Source organism: Pocillopora verrucosa, chromosome 6 (genome assembly GCF_036669915.1).
Source record: "Pocillopora verrucosa isolate sample1 chromosome 6, ASM3666991v2, whole genome shotgun sequence".
In the NCBI taxonomy this organism is placed as follows: domain Eukaryota; kingdom Metazoa; phylum Cnidaria; class Anthozoa; order Scleractinia; family Pocilloporidae; genus Pocillopora; species Pocillopora verrucosa.
Genome location: NC_089317.1, coordinates 16,946,575 through 16,973,219, shown reverse-complemented (window position 1 = coordinate 16,973,219; position 26,645 = coordinate 16,946,575). Strand labels below are relative to the sequence as shown.

Genomic DNA, 26,645 nt, shown 5'->3' with positions numbered 1-26,645 from the left:
CATGCAGTTGCCTTTTACGCAGGCTTAGCGAATCCAAAATAATGTTTTTGATATGTCACTCTTAAGCCGGCGACACACCTGGCGTTTTTTTCGTTGTTGTTGATCGCGGCAAATTTGATATCCGCGATTGACAAAAATAGCAATCGCCTCACCGGGCACACCTGGCGATTTTTACCAATCACCGCGATCGGCGTATGAAGTCGCCAGTGTGTCGCCGGTTTTATCACTATTAATAAACACATCTTTTACAGGAAGTCTGTTATATAATGACAGAGAGCGACAAATTTTCGACATGTTTATTTTACATCAAATAACAAGTTTTCCATGATCAGGAAGTACAGTAGAAACCTTTGATAACAAAGTGGGGGAAATAAAAAATCCTATAAAGCCACACCGAGGTTATCTTTTGGACATCATGTTACATTTGTCTCAACACGTTGTCCCTTTCTTACTATAGAAGTATCTGTTATATAAAGGGCTGCAATACCGAGTTTTGTCACGAGAGGGTTCATTGTCAATATAGGATTTTCGTCATATAATTTATGGTCTTTTAACGGTGCGGTTTTGCTGCGCAGCGGGTTTGTAACACAGGGATGGTCGGTACATTGCGTTTAGTTATGCTGGGATGTTTGTTATATTATGAGAGTCATTTTATTGGGTGGCCTTAGGATCTGCCAATATATTGGGTTTTTTTTAAATAACCTCTCGTCAGATGAACGTAAGTTTGTTTTCCGTGACGTCCAAATCGATGCTAAACTCGATCTAATGTTCTAAATAAAAGCAACCTTATCATTTGTCATTTGGCTAAAATGTGGATTTTTGAGAGCTAAAATGTATTTTAGCTGCTTGCACGCTTGCGTGATTGTTCAGAATGTTCAGACCTCCTGGAACCGTTTGTTGTCATTTTTACAGTTTTTATTTTGTCAGAGCTCTCTATAGTGATAATAATAGAATGCAGTTTATTTTCTTGGACATAACTATGCTTTGAGCCAATTTCTCAGATAACTCTTAAGTTTATACTAAGTTTAGTGTATACTAAAACAACTAGCGGAGGATATTTAACTCATCGCTTCGCGGCTTGCTAAATATCTACCACTAGCCATCTCTACTTTGGCGAATAGCTGTTAGTGGTAGAGGAGTGGGTTTTTTATGTCTGGATGTTCGTTATATAAGGAAGGGATTATTTATTATTTTAGGATAGGTTTTTCTTATCAGACTCATCAATATAAAGAGGATTCTTTACATCAGGATGTTGTTTGCTGTATCAGGATTCCACTGTAAGCTGACATTATAAAAGGAAGACCTTTCTTTAATGATGTTTGTGACCGATTACTTCTGTTATCTGAAAGAAAAAAACAAAAAAATACTGGTGTTTAAAACGAAAGGTCCGGTCATTATTTATTGTTTGAAGGGGGGGGGGGGGGGGGGTGGCGATCGGTCGGAGGATTCTAGAGGGAATCACATGGTTTTTAGGAGGAACAGAGTGGGGAGGATCAGTCGTTGCTGACTGGATTTAAGGGGGGGATACCATGGATAATTGACTTGATTACGGGGGGGGGGGGGCGGTCCATGAGAATGTTACAGAATATTATGAGGGATCGGCTATCGTGACACAAAAATAGTCCCTGCCCCTCCCCATTCCCCTCCCCCTCCCCCTCCTCCGGACCATTTGAGCCTCCTTATCCGGCGTCAAATGATGAGCGGCGTAATGCCAAGGAAAGGATGAAGATACGGTTCATATCACTCACCTACAAAATTTCATAAATGTAGTAAGTATGAGCCTTCCCAACTGCATGTTCATAGCACTGTGTAAGGACGGTCTTGAAATGGGAGCTCGGCATCTTACCGACCCAACATTCCCCATAGAATTTCACTCCAAACACCTTGTAATTTGTGCGTTCAACGACCTCACGGTAGCACTTTTCCACTACAGTTTCTATTGCGTTCCATTTGATGCCACCGGAACGGAAATTGTGTTCCAGAAGTGGCAGGAGGCGCTTATGTGTATTTTCTCTGTAACAACCCAGTGATCTGTATTTTTGAACTGGAAGAACTGTAAGGAAGAAGAATTGCATAAGTAACTTACGGATATTAGTCGCCATATTGCTAGTGTCTTTTTGTTAAGAGCGTACGCTGTCATCGGTTACTTTAGGGTCACATAGCATCAACAGTGGCGAATGATGGAGCATCTAGGAGAGAGCGAGAAAGGGAGTTGGTTCACCAGAAGGAGAAGGGAGCGATGATAGCAATAATGACTAAATGGTAGGAGTTTAGCGGCTTACTGCAGCTGGAGCTTAAATCAGTTTCTCAGCATGGAAAGAAGAGAAGCATTATAATATTGAACTCCCTGTGGTCTGACCGGTCTGATCGCTGGAGTGAGAATATTATCGGTAGCAGTGAGTGACGACTCGGTAACTTTGGCAGACATGATGGTCATTATCTGAGTTAACTGACGAACTGTAGGTTAAGGAACAAACTGTGGGAAAAGAGTGCTTTAACCATCAGCCAAACCGATATAATCCCGCTCCTCTGACCGAAGCCCGATCAGAGGTCCAACGCATCAGTCGGTGGGGCACTCTACTTCTTAGGCTTACAAAAAAAAACAAAAAACAAAAAGCAAACAAAACAAGAAAGGAGAGAAAAACAGAGAAAATCAAACAATCATGACGAAGACGACCAAAAAAGAAGAAGAAGTCCAACCCCCCATTGGTAGTTTGTGGGTTCATTGTTAAAAACGATTTTTCTATTTGTTATTTTCCAGTCAAAGTGAAAATTGATTAAACTGGTAGCCAAAGGCAACGCAATCAAGGTAGGATATAACTTATCCGCCGGTCAAACCATATCCACGATGAATGGTCGTAACTCAATTTAAATTTCAAGAGAGCTGACGATAAGTACGGGAATGACTAAAAAGTTCTGTTCAAAATCTTTAATATCTTAAGGGGTGCTATATCACGATACTTCAAGTCGTTCAGAAAATATCGTTATGTTCTCTTAATTTAATAACATTAAAACTTTATAATATTAATTTTCTCAAGCGATCATGTCTTATGCTTGGTCTCTTTCATTTCTTTTGAAGCAGCAGTGGCAGGAGTGGGAGGGGCACGCAGGGAGAAAGGTGGCGTGGTGTCGCTTCCGCTCTCTCCAGGCATCTCTCAAAAGTATTTTTAGCTGGCAATCAACGTGTTCGTCTTAGTGACTTCTTGTTCCTGCCGGCCATGGAAATTATGCACATGTGGCCTTTATTATTTTAAAAACGGTGACCATAGCAACTTTGCCATAGGGTTTTTATATGATGTTTTTTTTTACGACACTATGACGCATTTCGTTATGTATGAATTTCGCAGTATTTCCGCTAAACGGATATGATCTAGAGGACGTCGTATGGGTCAAAAAGGCGATTAGATGTTCCGATATTGATTAGGTTCTTTTTAGTTGATTCATTTAATTCACGGTTTTAGGTGGCATTTAAGCTAATCACAAACGATCTCATTTAGACTAGAGATTTTTTTTTTAACGTGGTTTATTGACATGATACGACTCAGGATTTATATATATGCTATATGAAAGCGAAGGATAAAACACTGATATTTAGACTGTAAAAATTGAATGTAGTTATTGTTTAACTTATTTACTTGTCAGATAATTGTAGTAAATATTGCATCTTGTTGTTCATCTCCAGCTTTAAACAATTGCCTCTTTGACATCGTCGCGTAGATTTTCAACTCTTTAAACGTTAATGGTATCGCTGTCAATTAAAAATATCATCACATTTCTTCAGTGTCTTTAATATACTTCTTGGGATGTAACTGCTGGTGTTCATTTCCTCCCCCCTCTCTTAAATAATGTATTTTGTGAACGTAAATGGTAACTTAATCATGACATTTTTTTTTCTATTTTTGCCAAAACGAAAACAGGTGATATCATATTTGTTATGAATAATAATTGTTGAGAGCTGTTTAATTTTTTCATGTAAATAAACAAAGATAAAGGAACTTGAACACAATTCCCGAATGTGTGGATGAACAAAAAGTCACACATTCGGCGAATCCTCGTGCAATATTTCAATTTCTACATTCAGCAAAGGAGTTTGTATATCAGTTAAATCACTCACATAGACACAGTACATAGCGACTGAATATGTTCTACATTTGATTTGTCAAAAGGGTAGCTTAAATGTTACTTCCACAACTTAGGATGAGAATTTATTGGCTTTCATTAGTATGCTAAGGACAAAAGAAAAAAAAACCCTACATCCATAGGCTGCGAGGTTACATGGCGGAGTTAACTTTTATAGTGGTCTTGTGAGAATTGCTGATAAAGGGCGAACACAACCAAAAATGTAAATTTAATTTTGATCATCGAAATTAAATTTGACCAGTGACGTCCGGTGATATGAAAATAAGATAGGTAGAAACTTTTTCTTACCAATTATGGCTGAATTTCGGACAAACATGCAGTCGGTTCTCATGCGCCCTTACCAGAGCAGGAAATATCCTCGTTGCACTTCTCTTTTACTGGCGGTTTGACGGAGTATCGGCAGAAGCCTTCTGACAATGGGTGGTAGTTTCCATCACCGAGCGGCCTCCCGCAGCTTAAATTGCGTTTCATAATGCCACCTATGCAGGTCTTTGAACACTAAAAGTAAACGAGGTAATAAAGAAAAATTTTTTTGGCAATCCTCAGGTGGAATTCTTACGGGACCGCTCATCATTTACCCCTGTGGAGGGAGGGGAGGGGAGGGGCTGAAGGACTTAATGTAATGAATAATTAATAATGAATATTGCTGTGCTTGCCCGATGCTGTATGCGTTGGTATTAGGTAATTTGTTCGCCGTAAGCTTTTTGTGACGATGTTTCGTTTCGGAACGATGAGACCATAACTTGGAACGAAATGACCATGAAAGAAGTGACTGAATATCCTTTCTCTAGGTCGCCTCATACACTAATAATCTTGGGTGACCATTCTTGGTTATGAAAATAACAACCGTGAGTTGAAAAGATCTTTAGGTTTGGGTGACGAGTGACGCAGTAAGATCGCGCCGGGAGATCTATCCGGCAGCTTGCTATGAGAAGCAGGTTTCCCTCTTTACCTTTCCCCACTTAGATGGAATCCATTCCGGTCCGCATGCCTCCTTAAAACAAGGTTTAATTAGTGGTGTTGGCTTAGGTGCCTTGCAGCTACTCCAATCCAGTTTCTTGTATCCTCCAGGGTTCTTGTACTTCTTTCTGCAAGACAGGCTACGTTTCGCTACACCATGTCCACAGGTTTTGGAACAGGAGCTCCATCCAGTCACGTGCCATCTGTTTAAATTAGTGGATGAAATAGGTTTTTAACAAAGAATAGATTCTTAAAGGGGGCGCGGCCTTACGTCAAACTTGATCTGCCTTGATCCGGCAGGAAACAACCGTAAAGCTCGGAGGTAAGACATAAGAAATTGTCGTGTAACGAGCGTGGGGAAAAAAATCAAATCCTACCAAGAAGAAATTAACCCGATACACAACCACTGGGTTACAGGGTACCCAGTGAGCCACGCTGCTATCTGGTATGTATGTGACACGCCCTCTGAATACTGCCAGCAATGTAGGAAGTATCGTGTAAGTATATTTTGGACTAATACGTGAAACATTTTTATTCAACTTCAAATTAAACTTTGATCATAGTTCATGTCTCGACTTGTTTTCGCTAGTGCCACATGAAAACTGATGCTTATCTTTCCAGTACAGAAGGTTGAAGCTTACTATTTCATATCCTACTCACTCTACTGGACACTCTTGTGTGTTACACGGCATCTCATCTTCGGGTTTCTCAAGTCCTCCCTTCTCACAGACACTGTCCGCAACAGCTGATTTGTCATCCTTCCTCATGCACTTCACTCTCCGCGTTTTCTTTCCTGTAAAAGAAAGCGATCGTCACGATTGGCTAGAAACCACTCTTTAATGTGAAGTAATTTCATGTTTTCACACAGGTCCTTCACATAAAAGAATGGTGCTCAATAAGTGCCATGCTATATAAAAGCAAAAAAGTGGATATTGGTTCAAAAGTTATAACTACGCATCTAGTGATGTCAAAACTGCGGATCCTATGTTATATCTAGGGGTCCAAAGTTAGAACAATTGGATCAATATCAGTATCTGGGCAACTACCCACCTACCCCTCCCCTAACCCAGCATTAGCCCTAACATGTTATCAATTGACTGTTGCTGAGTTAGGGGAGGGGTAGGTGGGCAGTAGCCCAGATACTGATATTGATCCGAACTATCTATCAAAATTTTGTATTACATGCTGTTATAGTTTTAGATCCGTGGTTATAACTACATCCATGGTTATTCATCTGAATCAGTAGTATTAACTATGGATTCGTAGTTATGAATGAGATCCTTAGCAGTAACTTTGGATCCGTAATCATAACTTTGGATTCGTGGTTATAACCTTAATCTTTCCTTTTAACCTTAATACCAAAATCCACTCTTTTCTTTCATCAAGAATGGCACTTACAGGCCACCGTACTAATAATTTAGAACGTTACGTTACGTTAATTTATTTCAATAATAATTTACCTCCGGCGCAGGTCTCGGAGCAGGCTGACCAGCCATATTTCTCGTCGACAACCCATTCGACATCGGCTCCAGTAACCTCTGATTTATAGGGACTCAAGTATCTGCATTCAACTCCTTTGTTTTTTTGACCGTTGAGTATAAACTTAAAAAAAAAAGATATATATATATGTATGTATATATGTATTTACGTTTTTAAAGGTCATTCAGCTCATGATGATAAAAGCGAAACTTCTAGAAAAACTTCGTACTGACCGAGTTTGAGAGTCGCACTGGGGATTATTGGCCTAAGGTCATGGCAGCATGGACTGAGCATAGCGAGATCCTCACAAAAAGGACCGAGGGCCAATATTCCCCAGTACGGCTCGAGCAAGCGAGAATAGTCAGAAGTTTATAATGCGGTACTCGAACCAAACTTCTTTATTTTGAATTTGCCGACTTCTGCGGATAAAAATACGAGGCTTATGATCGTTCCCGTGGAGACGGTCCGTATGGCAAAATCTCGACCAGGAAAAAAACAATCAGGACGTTTGGAATTACCTCAGAACTACTTTGCCATATGATAAACTTAAGTATAATTTTTTTTACCATAAAACGCAGAGGTGTGTTTATTGGGCCAGGAATGTGAATATATTCCTTTCCACTGCGTTTTCCATAGGTAATAGTGCTTCCAGCTGCATTGATTGTTTGCGTTTGTTTTGGTACGGGCTCTAACAAATACTTTTTTTTCATGTTCTGTACACCTAGAAAATGATAGAAAATGATGTTAAAAATATAATTGAAGTGGAGGAGAATAGTAAAGAATTACAATAACATAAATATTTTGGAAATATTTCACGAGAAAAGGGAGCAAAGAGATTTGATCAACTCTTAGAAAGCATTACATATATAAATAAATAAATAACGTACGCTCTTGCCTATCATTAACGCTCTAATTTTTAGTAAGCCTTTTTATTGTTCAAACCTATGGATCAATACATCTAAACCTTACATAAATAAATTACAAGCCATTCAGAATTTTCGCCGCTCGTATTGTGACCGGCACGTATCAACCGAACTATATTTAAGAACAGCTATCATGGCCTTTAAGTGCCTGACAGGCCGTGTGCCAGAGTATCTGCTATCTCAGTTAATAACGCGAATAAAAGTAAGCAGGCGTACTACCAGGAATTCGCAAAAGCTGAACATTCCACTTTTCAAGGCAGCTAACGGACAGAGAACCTTTTATTACAGAATAGTTATTACATGGAACTCGTTGCATAGTTCTCTTAAAACTATTAATTCAATGCCTATTTTTAAGTATAGCCCTAAACATGAACTTCTTGAAGATTTTATAGATTCTTAGTGATACTCCTTTAAATTAGCGTTATATTGTTGTCATCAATTGGGAGTGAAAAATAGTTATACCTTTTAATAATAATTAATTGTAGTTAATAATAGTTATTTATTTTTAATTGTAGTATTAGTTATTGTTTTTGAAAAGCCCCTTCGGGGAAAGTCAATAAAGAATGTATATCTGTATGTATGCATTATTATCCTTGACCCTCTTTTAATGTCAGGTAAAAGCTGCATTTTCCTGGCGGTCCATCGTTAAACTGGTGACTAAGGAAGATATTGATGGTGGCAAAAAACTGAAACAGTTAATATTATGATAATAATCGTGCTCCAGGAATGTGAGAACAATAAAGAAATTTCCTTTCCTTCCCCTAAAAGATTCGTCATTTGAAAGAAAAGGCCCAAAGATTATACAAAAATTACCAAAAAAAAGAAAAAGGAAGAAAATAGTAGGCTAAAAACTCTATGTTTTTGTGGAAAAAGCAGTTAAAACCGGTTAAACCGGGCCAGGAGACCACCTTGCCCAACTTGGTGGGTAACTATCTCACCTATGTTGTTTTTGTCAACAGCCATCTCGAAAACCCAAATCTCTTTAGACCTTTTTGGGATCCAACAAGCTAATGCCGCATTTTCAGGTCCTGTATTTATGAAAATTAAAAGAAAGGTGAGTTCTTTAAGTAGTCATAAATAACTAGACGATGAAAGACGTTCAATGCTCTTATTTAGCTGGTTTTTCCCTAAAGAAACAGATGGCTATGGCGTGCCTTAATACAGCTCTTTACTTAGCGAAAATACCTTCGAGAAAATCAAGATTTTTCCAAGTCATAGAGATTCAAACTATTTTTGTTAGTCATGATGATGGGATAATTAAAAATTACTCAAAAACTTTTGGAACGAACGTTTTACCCTTTTTTTCCCAATAAGTAGTGAATTGTTTTTTTACTGCTCTACATGAGGTGCTATCTCCATTACAAACTCCACAACGATCAACCGCACTTTGAGATCCAACCACGTCGTCACAACCAACGGGCTGTAAGAGAAAACTATTATGCTGAGTATTTAAGGCATATTGTAGCTTTTCTTACGAAGCATATTCCATTTCTTATCAGTGTACTAGTTGGAGTTTAATAGCCAATCAAATGTTTGTGCGTGTCCCAGGTCTGCTCAAAAGCTCCAAGTACTATCTGTCACCATGGCTCATCCCTATGATCAGATACAAGAGGAAGCTGTTCCGCGTCAGAACGAAGCTATTTGTGACTAAACGTTTTACTCCCACCGACGACTTATCTTTGAGAGACAACGATAAAACCTGAAATAAGTGTGTGTGGCTGTAACCCCTTGCGTTTCGAAAGGGATTAAAATAGTGTTTTAAGTAACTACTTATTTTCATGAAGAAGCCTAGGATAGTAGAGCTTTCTTAGCAAGGTTTATCTAGGGCAAGGTGAGGAGAATCATACAAAGCATCTGATTGGACAGGTAAATGACTCAGTCCTGTATTCCATTAAAGGTTTCTTTTTAGACGGTCTAACTTTCTCTCTTTGGGAATGATGGGTTGAGCAAATCTTACGAAAGGTCCTGATAAACCTGAATGCTTCTATGCGTTCAAATTGGGAAAGATACAAATTTTTAAGACTCGAAGGAGGGAAGAGGACAGCAAGCGGTATCTAGCTGGTATTTTAGAAATGATCCTACATTGCATTTTCCTTCAATGCACATATCCCGGCTTTTTGATGCACCATTTTCGCATCTTGTTCCATCTTTTACAAGGCCTCGTGGTGAATATGACCATCCGTGGCGGCAAAATAATTTGCATGCCTCTAAAAGAAGAAGAGAATGTATTAAAGATACTCCTCTGAGGTTCGTCAATTCCAAAACCTTCCCCAAACAGCCCTTTTCCTTAAGAAAAACTGAACTGAATTTGATGGGTGTCATATCACTTGTTCCTGAGGCTTGTGGTATTATTGTCTCCGTGTGCAAGAGTTTTCACATTTCAATATTAATATTACACTGTACCACTCTGATTTCCATGTACTTACCGGCTCCTCCCCTGTAGAATATCGTATATTGTTTATTTATAGCGTGGCACTGAGCAAGTCGGAAGTCCATTGCACCTGAAGAACATGGCACCTGTAGAAAAATCGTAACAATCAGTTAACTCTTTACGGTGATCTTGAATTAAAGGTATCAAGGGTATGGCCAGTTATTCCGGGCCACACAACATGAAATGAGTAGGTCTCAGTCAAATAACCCTCCCCCCCTCCCGTACTTCCTGCCTTTCCTCGTCAACAGTGCAGGGACATGAACGAGTGTAAGTAAATCATTGGCTACCATATAGCTAAGAGAATGACTATACTGAAAAGACGGTACAGAATCCGGAGGTAAGTTCCCATCAACCAATATGATCAACTACATCGTCAAATGACTTTCAATTCACAAAAGGTTTCGTTACCTTTCTTTTGCAGACCTTTGGATATCCTCGATTCTCTCCTATGCAGTCTTTTCCTCCATTTTGGGGGCTTTTTAACGAGAGATATAGACAAGTCAATAATTTTTTCTAAGAGGAGGCGTGGTCAGGTGTTACATGTGACGCAAATGGCACAAGAATGTCAAGAATTGGTTATTTTTCAAGTACTTCTCGTGGAAAAAGACATCATACAAAACAATTTTAAGCTTTTTGCTAGACAACGGCCGACTAATGATAAGAAGAGCTGAAAACACGACCGAATTTTTGGAATTATATTAAAAAACAGCTAGCAGCTGAAAACCATATACTCCACTCTAGATTGAAATGCCACATCTACGTATACTACTAAGCTTGCTTGACGTGTCCTATTTTCCTTTTCAATCTACCTTTTACCTCGGTGGAGGGGGGGGGGGGGGTGAGTTTTTTAATTATATATATTTCAATTTTTAACACCCGCGGAGTTTCGTCAAACTCGATGTTTGCTAGCAAAGGAACAATTTTTCGCTGCTTTCAAGACTTTCCTCCTAAAGAGGTCTGATTAGTATGTAATATGGTCTCTTCTTGACTCGAACGAGAAATCAAGAAACTTGAGACTTACCGTGGATTTGTACAGGTTCGTGTTTTGAAGTAGACTCCTCCTCCACATGTGCGGGAACAAGTAGACGGATCATAGTTACTCCATTCACTCCAACCACCATCTACAACTTCTGAACCGTCGAAAACACATTCACCAGCTATACACCACTAGGAACGAAAATTAAAAGTTTGTTGATCAAACTTACCTGAATAGATACTTCACTTTAATTGGTTTTTATCCAAAAATAATCGGCAATCGCGCACGCTGATCATTTGCCAATCACCCTCGTCGGTGACAGTGACTGACACTTTGAAAAATTAAGCGGAAGTCTTTATTAAAGTCAACTGAGGAGTTGTTTGTTAGTCGAGTGGTAAGAGTCTGACCTGTGATAAATGATCGGTCAGTTTGTTGTGATTATGGTTCGTGGGACTGAACCATTTGACCGCTAAGAGTGACTAGTAGCTAATTTCTCCTTACAGTATCAGTGCTAAATAAAAAACATTGAGCTCACAAGAATAGACGAGATGATCGCTTGCTAAAGGAGACGATTGAATGTTAAACAAGTTATCCATGTCAGTACAACTATTGTAAATATATAGAGAACAGTATGGAGTTATGCAAATTGATGACAAGGTGTAAAAGTTTGAGGGGCGTCTGTCAGTTTTGATTAGTTAGGACCACTTGATCTCGTAAACCCATCATAGTCACAGGTATTTGACACATTTTGCAGCGAAAGATCTCTGTTTTTCTTCTTTTAGTTAGTTCCAGCTCATGATTACAAAGTGTGATCGCAGTTAGAAAGCTATTGCTGAAACCTGTTCTGGCAACATGCCTTTTAGAGGGTTAACTTTTAATTGATGTTCATAAGAACAGGGAGAAAATGAAGCTGAGAGAATCAGCTCTATTTCTACAATCTTTCCTTTCTTTGCATGTTGCTAAATGTTTTGGTGGGGCACGAGTTTAATGCCCATAGGCCATTCATGTTTATAACCCACCCATTAATTTTTACACCATTCTATTCGCTACTTTACGCGACGTGGTGCAAAATCACTGGTCAATTATCACGCAATAATAATCTGCGTCGATCTTTGTCCTCCGATTATGTCCGTCGAAAAGAAACAAAGTCAACGGAAAATAACCAGCAGTAGGAAATTATCAGCCGACATTCCAGCCGCCTGTAGGGGTTTATTCGGTAAATACTAAATTTACGACACAGGATCGACCGTTCAATCACTAAGAATTGAACAAGCTAGGAACCAGTCAGAATTTGTCTTACATGTCTAGATGCACATGGTGTCCCATCCAATGGTGGAGCGACTTTACTGAAGCAGGAGAAGCCGTTGCGTGTGCAATACAGGGAGCCACAGTTAGACTGAAAAAGAAATAAACCAGCAAATTAACCAAAATTTATCAAACACTACGGCCCCATTCAAACGTAGTGGTTTTGGAAGGGGGGGGGGGGTGAGTGGGTGGGAGGTTTGATAATTACTGCTCGCCTTACCCTTCCCCCCTTCCACGCTCACTTTTGGCTTCCGTTCTGGAAATGATTAAAAATCCTTTGCGTTCTTGCATTTCTCTTCCTTTTCTCATACTAGGAATTTTTTTCATCGTACATTTGCCTCACCCTTCTCTCGTACCACTTCCTCCCGCCATTCTCTTATCCCTTTGACTCCTAAGAGTGACTAGCATGGAATTTCCCATTACAATGGATCCTCTGAATCACAGATAAGGGTCACGAGAATAAAGAAAATGATAAAAAACTAAATAAGCTCTTGATTGTTGAACAAATTCTTCTTGTCAGCACCTCAGGAAAGAAGTAAAGAGTATTATGGAGAATAAGCATACTAATGTTAGGGTGTAAAGGGTTATACTCCACCATTTCCCTTAACGAACTAACATGCTTGTAATTCATAACAAGGTTATGATCTTTTTAATCACAGTCACTTTAAGCCTTAACGATGTACCACCCAAAATTCTATTTGTTTCTTACCAGTGCTTGTTTACACTGAAAAACACCTTCGCCATATTGCTCTTTACACTGCTCATCTCCAGATATCACTCTTCCTGGGAGCTTCCCACGGAAGTACTTCAGGTAATTTATGTTGCGGGATCTTCCATCCATTAGGCACTTCGGGGCAGTTCTTATTGAAGACAAAATGGTTCAAAGATCGAATATCAACCTCGTGATCGCCATCTTTTAAACTGTATTTCAAGGCATTTTTCGTGTATGTTATTTCACGGGCAGATCTCGTCCTTCGTGAGTGATCCGAACAAAGAACTATATCGTTCATCTGTCTCGTGGAAATACATTTAAACAACTGATGCGAGGAGAAATACGAGTCCTTGTACCTGGTTTTTCCTAACGGATTTACTCAATTTCTCAGGGAGTTATTTAGTTAGCTAAGAGTCTTATTAGGTGAGTAGGAAAACCATCTTTAATCTGCATTTGTGGAATAAAAATTGTATGAACTACCCTAGTAACTCTTGAACATATTTCCTACTGCAAGGGGACCATGTGCCCGCATACTTCCCTCCAGGTACCGCGGTAGACATAATATATGTTGCGTCGGGGCAGCCATCAGCGGAGTCATGATTTAAACCAAGCCTTAAACGCAAGCGTATGGGAAGGGTTAGGGTATTGTATGCGCGTTATTGACCAAGCGTGAGGTCAAGATGCGTTTTTATCGCATAAAAAAAAAACGAGGTTAATACCAAGCAACCTTAACCTGAACAAGCTCGCTCAATAAAGGACTTATTATTTCGAAAAACGATTTCGTTTCATTAAGAATCAAGAATGACTTGTTCAATTAGCTCTGAAAGTCAGACGAAAAGACATTAGGAAATAAAACTGAATGGTTTCCTTTTTTTATCAAAGACCCTCGCTACTATCTCCAGGATGTATGCTTCCAGATATGACTCCAGCCCGCTAAAGTTTCCCTGACTTTGGAGATATATACCTCCTACATCACATGCGAGTTGAATTTCATGTTGTTTATGTCGTCATTTCAAAGGTTTTTCTGCCAATTATCCGTTTTCTTTTCTCTGAAAAGATGAACGCTTAATCTGTATTTACGTAACAGAGAAGTGCGGCGAAATACAACTGAAGGACCTTCATATATTAAAAAACCTTAAAATGGTTTTTGCAGCTGATGGAAGCTTCTTGTAAGGTAAAAAATTGAACTTACGTGTGCCCAATTTCGTGTGCTAGAATGAGGCGCGTGTTAAAGCCCATTGCACCGTTATTAACGGTATAACTGAAACTGCCTTTGCATATTGAATTAAAACTCGCCAAGCCTGCAATAAATTAAACAAAATCAAAATAGACTTATCAATTTATTGCCTATGATATGGATACTAACTGTAAAAAAAAAAGTTTCTAGGAATTTCTAAAATGTGTAATCATGCTGACATGCGTACCATGGAACTTCCTGGAACATTCTATTTGGCCACGTAGGATTGTAGCTTTCTTAAACGGTTTAATTATACCGTAACACGTAATTAAAGACACTTTTTTCAACATATTTTTTTAAAATTATAAATACGTCTTCCTCTGACAGTAACAGACTTCCTCAGGGATTTTTTATAAGTAGGATAAATAAGCTTGTTTACTTCACAAATTGTGGATAACATGTCTATTTTCGACTCTTACGCATAGTGTGACTTAGGTGATACGTTATACACGCTTGAAATTTTTCGGACGTTACATATGTGAATACGTGATGAGTTTAGGGGTCACAGATTTAGCTCTATTGTCCGAGGAAACGCGAAGGAGATTAAACAGAATTTTTTAAAATCTATTTCAGTTCGTACGGTGTTGGTCACTAGTTTATCATTTTAAGAGAGTTTTACATGGACTCATCAATTTATCACGGCATTAAATAATAGGGAAATTAAAACTAAACAAATGCTCAGATGAAAATCGATTTAGATGGTGGATAGGGAGAAATGAATTTAAAAAAAACATACCTCCTGAACTTCCCCTGAGAGGAAAAAAAATGAAAAAAAATCATTCAAAAAAGGATTAAATTTTTTCTACTCGGTCCCGCAGTATTTCTGTATTGTAATGCTGCTGTTATGTCTTCATGTACACATACACACATCTTCAAGATGATGACAGAGCCACTTTATACCGTGAGGTTATACCCTTGTGTTCCTAGTGTTATATATCGGCTTATGTCGCTAAGTCAATGTCATTTTTCAATCTTGAAATCAATTACAATCTCAAAATCAATATCGATGTCGATGTCTATGTCTTTGCCTTTGTCTTTGTCTTTGTCTTTGTCTTTGTCTTTGTCTTTGTCTTTGTCTTTGTCTTTGTCTTTGTCTTTGTCTTTGTCTTTGTCTTTGTCTTTGTCTTTGTCTTTGTCTTGGTCACTGTCACTGTCACTGTCACTGTCATTGTCAATGTAAATGTCAATGTCAATTTCAATGTCGATGTCGGCGTCGATTTTAATGTCATTGTCTTTTTTATTGTCAATGTCAATGAAACCTACACATCATAATATCATTTATATTTCAATTTAAGCACTGCAAGTATTACCGACTTATCAGAGATATGACGTCAGGATGGTCTCTTTGAGAATCCAGTTTTGGAATTTTAGCGTCTGCCGCCCATTTCTTGAGAGCCGCCATCTTAGCATCATTGCTACCCCCTGAATACTTAAGCTAAACAAACAAACAGAGTTATGTTTAATGACAGTTATAGTTTGGTATTGTATTTCAGGCAAAGTCACGCGGTAAATATAAAGTAATACTCAAATGACCTACCCCATCCTGTACAAGTTTAATCTGCACGATGGTGATGGTAATTTTTTTCTGACCAATACTTTCATGATGATAAAAGGCATTTACCTAGAATACAAATTTAAAAACCAATCATTGAAATTTACAAAATGACTCGGAGATGGCCCTCTTTCTCGCAGAAGTAAAGTAGCTGATCACAAATAAACACAGAACCAAGTTCGAGTTTACCATATGTGCCAGCTTAAGCAGATAATCTGCGGTGTCGTCGCCATGAAATGCAATCATACTTTTATCAGCTACCATTGTCATCTCGAGAAAGAATTGTCCGGCATCATTAGGTTTGACTTTCGCAAATTTCAGAGAATCCTCGTCAAAACTGGGCTCTTTCCACTCAATACCACTTCCTGATAATTTTTCTGTAATTTATAATCACGAATGAGTTTTGCCTCAAAATCAAGTGCATTAACAGATAAATTAGATTTCTGCTGTTCAATCAACTGGTTACCCCTTCAATAACATTCATTATAAAAGACAAATTTTTTCGCTGACCCAACTACGTTTGTTGTTTATATCTTTAGATAAGCTATAATGACTCACATATTTTATGCATTTAAGACCTTCTCCCCGCATAGCGCTCTCTTTCTCAGCGCTCAAGAAGGAGTGCACAGAGTGCACAGTTCGTTATTTTTTTCATCACCTTGAAACTCGTTTTCCATAGCCTCATCGTCAATCGAGCGCTTGATGACTAAGTGACTTTTGGAATTACTGTCTGATAAAAGATGACTCGGAAGTGGTTGAAGGAAAAGAGACTGGTCCAAAAGTTGTATTAGACCTGTCTGAAGAAACAGAAGGAAAATATGTATGTCAATTGAATTGTGAGATCTAGCCGGGAGGTTATCCTTAGAACAACATCATCAAAAACACAAAGAAAACTGAAAAAACAAAGCTTATTGACACTAACTGTACTTATTTTACACACAAAGCCACCTTTTAACTAACTTAAATGTTTTTAAAAAGCTACATAACTCCAAAGCATTCCTGTCAATGCAATTTGGAGTGTTGAGGTTGCTTTTTAGCACTCACCAGTCCTCCTCTATTACTAATTGCAACCGAAGAGCCAAATTCTCCAATCACGTGACCATCTAAGAAGGAATTCTTGGGTGGTTCCTCAGCTGTCACTGTTCCATTTTCGTGTCGCTCAACAGTTAGCCATGGTGACATGAGATCTTGGTTCATTGTGAGGTTGAGATGCAGTGACCTTCCGAAGGCTTTGACATTGAAATACCACGCACGAGGATCCTCGGCGTTTCTCTTCTGCCTGGCGTGAGTATGGAGACTTTCTGAGAGAAATCTGTTTTCCTCATCAACTTGGAACGGAGAAGTGACATCGTACAGTGGTACTGTATTGTAAAGTGGGGTTTCAAAATGTTAGCTAAAGTTAATGGTTTCAACGTGGGAGGAACAGCCGATTGTGTGGAGTCATCGTCCAAGTGAGAGCAGAGCTGAAGTTAAAGGACCGCTATTGACTTTTCGACAACTCAAGCGGAAGGCATAATCCGGCAGTGCAGTCGAGACACCAGTAACACTCACCAATTACAGTTTTCTTAGGAAAAATTCTAGCAGATTGTTTGACTTGAAAATTTGTTCGGATATCCTTCTTGGACAAAATATGTACGTCGAAGCTAACAATTTTCTTCGAGCCTCGCTCTCGGAAAATAGTTAGCCTCAAGGAACAGCTAATGTCTGCAGATAATTTCGCGCCATATGTAGACCATTCTTTGTTCATTAAGGTGGTTATGGAGATGTGCGCGCTCTACTTGGCCGAGAATTAAACTTTACACCTGCAATGGATACCCTGCGCGAGATAGATATGATACTTAAACAAAATTTCAAAATGGATATGTTTCCAGTTTTCTTATAGTCACCTGAGGTACTTTACATAAACAATCATTCTTCTTAGCCTCCTTAGAATATTCACTATATAAACTTTGCATTGGAGGAAAAAGTGTTCAGTATCTTTAGACTTTACCTTCCTCGTGCGAGCTTACTCCAAAATATTGTTCCAATTCGCTTCTTTTCATCCGGAGATGGATTTCATCCTGTAAGGACATGTGAGTGTACTTAGCAAGGGTATATTTCATTTGCTTATGATTTTTGACACCAAAAAATTACTAGAGATACTGAGAATAACTTAAATATATCAATATCATTTCAATATAGTTTACGTGAACTGAATTTTAGAAAAAAGAAAAGTTTATAACACGTAGAGTTTTTAGTGCCGCTTAACTTGGCACGTTCCTCGTTTATCAGGGCTTAGTTTAGGATGCACGAAAGAGCTTATAAAATTAATCGAAAAATAACCAAAGAGGAAGACTGGCGATTCTCATTTAAGAGAAATCTAGTCAAATTTAGCCAAAGCTATCATGTGTTTTGTAACCAAAGTTGCTCTGAATCAAACGGGTCAACCATAATTTATCCTGCTGAGCAGGCGTCACTTTTGTTAGTGAGTGCTTGTGATATTATTGGTGAAAGTTGTAGCAGCCATCTTTGATTCTTACAGCTGCAGAAGGCTGGTGAGAGAAAGAAGTTTGTGCCAGGTGAGTGAGCGACGGTCAAAATTATGGGGCATTAATTTGCAACCGTTTCTAATATGAACTTTGTTACTCTATCAACTTATGTAGAGATAATAAACTAATGCGTACAAACCGACATGTGTTTGGCAGTCACATCAAGGTTTCCATGTTCTACTGATTCTGAGGTCGTCAAGTCTCCTATCAATCACATGTCATGTCGTTAATGAGGTATTAGATGAAAAAATTTCAGTAGAGTGGCAGTAATACCACATGAAATCTTCTTACCTTTGGAGACAGTTAAACAAATTACGAAGGACAGCAAAATAGAGAAATACATCGAAGTCCTAGAGTAGCTCTGAAAACTAATAAAGAGAGAAAGGACGAGAGATTAATTAACCAACACCACGACATGGTTGATATGTATAAATATATTTATGTGATCATATATGCTTAATTGTTATCAAGGTGGTGGAGAGTATTAATACAGCGGTATATTGGGTAAACAAACACAACTGAAAACGATATTAATGAAAAAGTCAAAGGAAAGAAAGTGAAACATGAATAAGACACACAATGAATACACATAAATACAACAAAACTAATAAAATACGTGTAGCAAAGTATGAGCAACACAACCAGCAAACGCACTCATTTTATTGCTGAGTTATTTCTCTCACATCTTGCACTACGCCTTAAAAATCAGCTAAAGACGCAAATCAACAGATAACCAAACAAACGAAAACATCAACGAACGAGCAACGATAGAATGAGCAAGAGAGTGAGAATTAATGAGACGAAGCAAATTTCAGCGAATCAACAAATTAAAGGAATAAAAGTAAGGAACACGAAGCGGCCGTTAACGAATGCAAACATAAATAAGTGAAAGATAGAACGAATGCTGCAATTTCAATGTAAATGTGACAGATGCCGTTTTTTTATATTTTGATTCATAATTCAGTTTCTTGAATTCCTGGCCAAGCCACAGGTCTTTTCAAATGGGTCTTAATGGTATCTTCGAGAGTAAAAAAGGAGCCCCAAGCCTAGCTTGGCCTCTTCACGGAACGTAAGTGATTCACTGAGTTACATGTCCTTAATGTAAGAGTTTAAGTCAATATTATGTTCACAAGCACTTTTGAATTAGACAAAACAAATCATGCGGCCAGTCTCGACGTTTTCGTTTCTAGACGAAGTTATCACAAATCTCAACTACCACTTATGCTAGCTGATTATGATTCATATATATCGAACTTTAAACAAGAACGTGAAAGTTTAAGGTCATTAGATCCACAACAACAATTGTAGAATTGAATAATTAAAAATATCGAAAAAATATTACTTCACGAAAATATACTTTCGTCTGAACATAACGAAATCGAACAGCTGTGCTATTCTATCAATATGCTAGCGAGTAAAACTTAAAGTAATAATTAGTGTAACAAATAAGCATCAACGTTATTTTGTCTTTGCAGAATTGGCTGGTTGGCAACGCTTTTGTCTTAGAAATTCTCTTCAACCTACCTGTAATCTTGTCTTCTTGTTAACTTCTGGCGTTGGCTTTAGATAAAGTCAATAAATAATTTTTAGATTATGTTGTTATTCAAAATGTAATCCTTAAAGAGAAAACGTTTCCGTAAATCTCTATTAGCATTTCAAACCAACATTTGATAACAAAATGCATACAAAAGCCTTTCGAAACATCACGATTCGTAAAAGAGATCGAAGAACATTCAGTTTGAGCAGGTTAGCTTTAACAGAACTTGAAAACTGCTATTTTCTCAATAAGTCTTACATTGTTACCATCTGAAAAATTATTTAGAGTTTGGAATGTGAAAGGGAAGAAACGGATAAAATTGAAAAAGTCCGACACACACATTTATATCTAAGGAAACTGAAGTCGTAAATTGTTTCCGCTGTAGATTTTTATACTTACGAAAAACGTTGAAAATTTTGTTTGTCGAATTCTGTTCAGCCTCTGCTCCGAGTCGCAGTTCTTGCGGTTCTTGTCGTGTATGTAAATAAGAGCTGTATTGAACACGAAACCTATAATGAAAAATGTATCTTGTAGGTGCCATTAAATACACGGGTATTTGATAAAGATCTGTTAATTAACTGCTTATAGACCACCTCCAACACCGCAGCGTCAAATGAAAAAACTTTACAAAGACTTGAAAGATAAACAACCGAAACTAACTTCAATTGTTTCGTGTGAATTTAAAGGGAAAGAGACAAACTGTTGGAAAAATGAAAGTGTAAGTGACAGGCTGAACAATGAGTCATTTTAAATAGGAGTCAGATTTAGCAAATCTACGAAGAAAAAAAACCTCTTGTTTAAAAAAAATAAAGATACATGTTGCTGTTTTACTGATGAGTGATCAGTTAGAGAAATCTAGATTAAACAGGGTGGATTCGTTGTAAATTGCCATGGGCTTAATTATAAATAGAATGAGAATCTGCTTCATGGAATATATAAATTTGTTTGTCATCAAAACAGGATAGGAAGTAGACACTTTTCCGCATAGCTTTTTTTCCATTCTTATTAGTGATTAAACCAATATTAAAGTCTGCGAAGCATAAAACTTAACCCACGTCATTTCAATTTTAATTTTGATAATTTATTGACGATGAAAGAAAGAGCCACAGAGAAGATGCCCACATTAAGTACTACTCGCTCTTCCGCCAATACCTTTCATTACGTTTAATTCAAACTGGCTCGACCTATAAATAGCAGAATAATGTATGACAGAATAAAAGACATAATTGTTACAATCTGAATATCTTAATTATCATTTTCTGAGAAACTACCAAACAAAATCTTCTAATTTTCATTGTTTCACAACATCTGCGAATGTTATTCAATTTATTTTCTAATTTTAAACGTGGGATACTCAGTAGTGATAAAATCCCTGGAGATTAATTGTCTCAATCTGTTGTCCTGTTTGTTCTCAGTAATAATAATACTTACAAAGTGACTGTTATAGTGTCACCGATCGTTGCTTTGGCGAAACTAAACTTATCCTCGTTTCCCGTAAACCATCATCTTCAAATTTTAATTTTTGGAGGCGAGCAATTCTATTACTGCCATTTAAAGTAATCCAGTTGTCTGTTTGATGGCTTTGAGCCTCACAATTGAATTGTAATTGGCTTTGAAAATCACGGAAAGCTCGTCCAATATCGTGTCATTATTGTTCTACACAACTTCATGATCGAGAGGGAAACTCTGATGTTTGTCCTCAAGGACTTTTTTATTTTTTTACAAATGAAGCCTTATTGAAAGAATTCATGTGGTATCAACCAAGAGTGACAATTTTTATCCGGTCACTATCCACTTACCATGACGCATCCAAATGCTGCATGAAATTAAATTTCACATTTCTTCATAACTCAATCAGTTCAACTTTTCCACGGTCTGGTTGGAGCCTCTAATAATGTTTTCCCCGTTAGAATTTTTTTCAATTCTATTTTTTTTTTTTACTTTTTAGATGCGAGGAACGTTTTGACTTTCAATCGATTTTTTTTTAAAAAAAAGTTGTTGAAATACGAGGATGTTTACTTTTTAGACTGTTTGGTACGCTGAACATGGGTCTATTCATATTGTGTGGTGGCTCTATTCTTCTTAATGAATTTTTCGACCATTTGCGAAAAATGAAGACTACCTCTGCTTATTGCTTTCTCGTGATGGTTGCATTTTTTACTGCTTGTCCGCAATGTTTCATGTAGATACAAAACTTCTCAGAGTAAATTCGAATCTCGTTTAAGATGAGACAAAAGAAATATTTGAATACAATTAATGATTCAATTGAATGACAAGTTCGTGTCAACAAATGGTAACCTTTAAGTTAACGACACTATCTCCATGTTAATAAGTGACAAAAAACTTCCAAGATATGTAAAAATTTTAAAACACAACAAAGACAAGTAAGCTGTTACACTAAGTCTAAGATTAAAAGCAACACGGAATCCGTGATGAACTTGTCAAAGACTTCAGTAATTACGAAAGTAAAACTGAGATAAAACATATCGCGTCGCTTCAACAACAAAGTTTTTTGCGAAGACAGATTAAAAGTGATGTGACATTTTGAGTGACAACGACTAAGCTCATAATTTATCATCCTTTTCTGACTCCACTCACTGACTCACTCGACGTTATCGACATTGGTGTTCGTTGTCGTTAGTTTCCAGGACGCTGATCACACATGAACTTTGCAATGGCCTTGTTCACCACTACGTTTTCTGCTTCTCAGAGATAAAGCAAAGGAGCGCAAAATCCTAAGGTCTGGGTTGGATTTCTCATAACGATTTCTCGGTTTTTCTTCTTTGTTTAACTCTCCGGAAAAAAAAATGTTAATAATATTTTTCATGCGAAGACGGAGCTTAAAATTTAGCACCTTTTTTTTTTGTGTGCCATATTAAATATCTGTCATAAGCTAAGGACACAGGAAATATTGTATGATAGACTATTTCCTTCTTCTCAAGCTATCACTAAATATAAATTCTAAATAAAAAAATCCGTTCTTGAACGCAGATTTTGTTGTTAAAAACCTGATATTGAAATGACAATCCTGGCAGCTGAGTAATATCTGGTGACGCACACAACGCCTGCTGTGCTACATTTGATTCCATACTGTATAATAAACTTCCTAAAATGAACGAGCAGGTTTATCAAAGCTGAATGAGCTCATCTTTAAAGGTGACCAGTGAAGGTTTACAACTCTTATGCCTTTAGATTCATGAATAGCATTTTAAACTTGCTCTCGAATTTTAAAATACACTATGGTAAATGGATGAGTCAAGTACGTACCAGAGCTGTGGTGCAACCTGTCAAATACAGTCTAGATTTATGCTCTCAGCGTTAATGTTATAAATATCCATACGTTACAATGTGAATTCTGAGGAGGCGTCTCGTGGGGCCTTTTTCAAATTTCCTTACATTCAGCTCTTCTGCTAATGGGGTGTCTAACCACTATTCAGTGATAAAAATGGCGCCTTAAACAAAAACTAAGAGGTGTCCAGAGCACGTTTCGCATTGAAACCTACGGACATTTCGCAATTCACGGAATGCAAAGTGAGCAATTCTCATTTCCTGAAAAAAACCGTGAACACTACTCAAAAATAGGTCGACGAACGGATCTACCAGAAAGAGTACAAATGGCGATGTAGGGCTAAGGTTATCTTACGGATACCATTAAGCTACTTTCATGGGTCGAGTTCATCATTACCAAACTCAGATCAGTCTATGTTGTTCATGAGGTAGTTCCCACGCGTTTAAACATAAGAATGTGGCAAAGTGTTTTTGGTTCTAGCATCAATCCAGTTTACCGGCAATATTAAGCAGCTCTATTTTAACAGGGCAGACATGGATTTTATATTTTATCATTTCTCATGATGGTATGGAAACTCCTTGAAGTTGAGATGATGGTAATGAAGCTGATTTTGCTCCATGTTACTCACATCAGAATTTGGCTCGTGGGAGCCTATTTTGAAAGTTCATAGCTTTTCGTGCACTTTCTTTCGAATTTGGAAAACAAAAACAGTGAACATCCAACCTTAGGGAGATGAATAAACATTTCAATAGAATTTACCGACCTTTGTGATTAGCAAGTTGCGTATAGCATAAGAGTTTTGCACGAAAGTTATACTCGAAGTTGTGCATGCAAAGAGAATTTATAACAACTTTGTCGGGTTTTCTAGGTAATTACCCATAAACGACAAGGCAAAAACGACCAAGAAATATTTAGAGACCAAAGCATTATTCAAAGAATTGTAAACTTTAAGCATTTCTTGCATGTAGGAGACCGCTACTTGATTCAGCCTGTTTGAGTCGTTGTTTTACTAGAATTCACCGTCAGAAAATTGCGTAGGTTTGTTTTGGAAATTTTGAAAATTCTTAAATTGTACGACTTTTAAATTAAAAACGTTATTAAACAATACTTTCAAGTCATATCCCATCTTAAAAATAATATTTATCGTTCGTTAAACAAAGAGAAAAACGTACAAATTTCTTGCATTTAAGAGACCCTTGTGGAAGGATTTACCATGCTTGAACTGTTGTTTATTAGATTTTACGACCAGAAATTCTGAAAACTGCAAAATTTTAAAACGAATTCTTCAAATGAACGATACTTTTGGGACATATTAATACTTAATAACATTAACCGTTGTAAAGAAGACAATTCACTGTTTTGTTTTCCCGGCCATATATAATTTGTATCGCGTCTGGGAATGATGTATCATGAAATCCAAATCTAATTTCGTCGCTTGAAAAAGCTACAAACTCATTGTTTTTCGAAACTAGTACAGAGTATTGTTTATCATATTTACTTTTTGTTATGAGCTATAAAAGGTCTTCCTCAGTCGAGATGGAACGAGAAAACAGTTTTCAGAACTCGCAGCTAAAAAAAAGACGGGAATTGGCAGCTTGCAGCTGCGCATACATAGAAATCTATACGACAGCAGCTCCTTAGGAATAAGGTAGGACTTGTTCCCGCAGTGTATTTTAAAGAACTGTGGCTTTTGCCGTATGTTCCGTGCATTTTCAAAATTTTTTTCGGTGAGAAGCGTGTTCCGTGTCCTATTCAGATATTTTTGCAAAATTATTACTCTTTTGAAATCAATCTAGGTCATAACTTGACGGCAAATATTTACGTTGTCTATACCACTTTCATAAGTAAGTGTCAAACTGTTTCCATTTCTGGGACTCTCATTAACTGCCGACAGTTTCCATATATAAATACGTTCTCAGGTCTCTAAGGAGACAGAAAAATTTCTTTGTGAAAGCAATTCACTTGACTGATGTCATGCGCTAATTAACTCGTTAAGAACTTTTTGTTTTACTTAAGTTTAGACCGAAAGTATTGCTTCAACAAAATTTGAAAAAAGATATTACTTCGGCATTTTAATTCGAACAAGTCACAACGAATATAGACGGAGAAAAATTTAACGCCACTTCTTTAGTTAACGTTCCTACCTTATTTTAAGACTCTGTCAGAAAAGTTTGTGTTAGAAAATTGCTTCTCTCATTGTCTGTGCAAAAAAGCATTCAGGCTTTGCAGAGCGTAAGGATTTTCTTTAGAGGTTTTGCGAAAGTTTCTGAGCTGTTATATTACTAAGTTAACTATACGTTTTCTGTGGAGTAGAAATTGCATGTTTGTATTCTGACCGAAGTTCGTTTTCGTCTATCAAAGATTAAAGATGAAAGAATGAGATGTAAATGCGGTTTGTCGAACGGAAGTTTGCTGTACATACTCTCATATACATTTTAGGTAAAAGTCCGTTTTAGGAGACCAGTAGAAGTGCCACTCTGCTTCAGAGAGTGTAGACATATTAGTGCATAGTACTGCCACCAAAACTGTGAATCACTTTTTATTCGCAATTAGACAAGACCAGAATTCACTTGAGTCAAGGTATTATTTCATGTAACGTAACACGCCGAAATGACTATAGATGCCTTTAAAATTTGAGGCGCCTGTTAGCGATCATCCCCTGGGAAAGGTGAGGTAGCATATAATTCTGAGTGCTCGTTCCTGTGGCAAGAGCTGAAGCCCTAAGGGAATGTGTGAAACGACTTGATCTGTAGAGTAATTTTTTAGCATTGACCTTGCAGCAAGAAGTTTAGCTTACCGCTTTAAAGAGTGTCTGCCCTACTTGCCAAAAAATCTTGAAACCATGACTCCTTTGAACGCTAAATTAAATTTGTAAATCAAAGTCGACCATAATTATCAAACCCACCGTGCTTTATAACGAGAAGTACTTCTCAGCCTGCGAAGAAATTTAAACCGTGGTTGATTCCGACACACAATGAACCCCGATGCCAGTTGAGTTACATGACATGCACACGCCTGTATTTGCTCAGCTCAGTTTCCAGTCAAATCAATGTCCATGTCTCACCAATCTTATAAAAGATTGACATCTGGTGTGAAAGGGACAAGCAATCTGCAAAAAAATTGATTTATTTATGAGGTTCCTAAGTAACTAATGAACTGAGCGTCTCGGTAATCGGTCAATTCGTTTAATGCTCAATTTCTTCGAGAAAAAAGCGTGCGAAAGAACGGTCACAATTTTTCACAAAAGAAGTCAATTTGTTTCAGTTGGAGTCAGCTGTTTTCATACAAGAGTCAGATCTTTCTTTATTCAAATACTCTTTTAAGAGAGATCAAAATTAGTAACACTGACAGATAAATAGAACGAATGAAAGGAAAATGTAAAGTTGTTTTACACGAATGATCACTTGATCGAGGTTGATTTTACTGCAAAACAAAGTTAAAGTGGCTCTATTTTACTCACTATTAGGTCGATTCCTCGTGGGAATTTTTCTTTGTCTCACACTATAGTCGATATCTTTCTCCAAACTTACAGCTGTAGCTTGCTTTATGACATAAGTAGTTTTAAGGTAATGTACG

The 26,645-nt window shown here is 37.6% G+C and overlaps 1 protein-coding gene across 6 annotated transcripts; it reads right to left on the bottom strand.

The window, feature by feature from the left end:
* Positions 1–369: 369 nt before the first annotated feature.
* LOC131787241 (A disintegrin and metalloproteinase with thrombospondin motifs 6) lies at positions 370–26,035 on the bottom strand. Of its 6 annotated transcripts, none has more exons than XR_010718030.1 (29): positions 25,975–26,035; positions 20,180–20,289; positions 19,768–19,803; positions 18,535–18,611; positions 18,383–18,447; positions 17,706–17,775; positions 16,760–17,076; positions 16,374–16,512; positions 15,905–16,092; positions 15,701–15,784; positions 15,474–15,598; positions 14,900–14,913; positions 14,119–14,227; positions 13,407–13,538; positions 12,924–13,074; positions 12,210–12,305; positions 10,955–11,100; positions 10,342–10,408; positions 9,929–10,019; positions 9,585–9,709; positions 8,799–8,922; positions 8,441–8,530; positions 7,146–7,300; positions 6,561–6,702; positions 5,761–5,893; positions 5,093–5,303; positions 4,482–4,638; positions 2,087–2,189; positions 370–1,342 (listed from the first exon to the last, which is right to left on the bottom strand). XR_010718030.1 is itself a non-coding variant. In XM_059104332.2 (29 exons), exons 4-28 carry the CDS (start codon positions 18,584–18,586, stop codon positions 1,749–1,751), a joined length of 3,288 nt encoding a protein of 1,095 aa, XP_058960315.2. In that variant the 5' UTR covers positions 18,587–18,611; positions 19,768–19,803; positions 20,180–20,289; positions 25,975–26,035; the 3' UTR covers positions 370–1,342. The 6 variants fall into 6 exon arrangements, 5 of the variants coding, with proteins under 5 accessions (XP_058960315.2, XP_066025181.1, XP_058960316.2 ...); XM_059104332.2 differs by lacking the exon at positions 2,087–2,189 and adding an exon at positions 1,749–2,053; XM_066169085.1 differs by lacking the exons at positions 370–1,342; positions 2,087–2,189 and adding an exon at positions 2,953–3,748.
* Positions 26,036–26,645: the final 610 nt, after the last annotated feature.

What these genes read in the sequence shown, in the direction of transcription:
- LOC131787241 (XM_059104332.2), bottom strand. Translation starts at nt 18,586, where the DNA reads ATGTATTTCTCTATTTTGCTGTCCTTCGTAATTTGTTTAACTGTCTCC. An exon ending in TTGTTTAACTGTCTCCAAAG is followed by an intron (nt 18,448 to 18,534) that starts GTAAGAAGATTT and finishes TGTGATTGATAG; the next exon opens with GAGACTTGACGACCTCAGAA. An exon ending in CGAACCTGTACAAATCCACG is followed by an intron (nt 10,409 to 10,954) that starts GTAAGTCTCAAG and finishes CTCGTTAAAAAG; the next exon opens with CCCCCAAAATGGAGGAAAAG.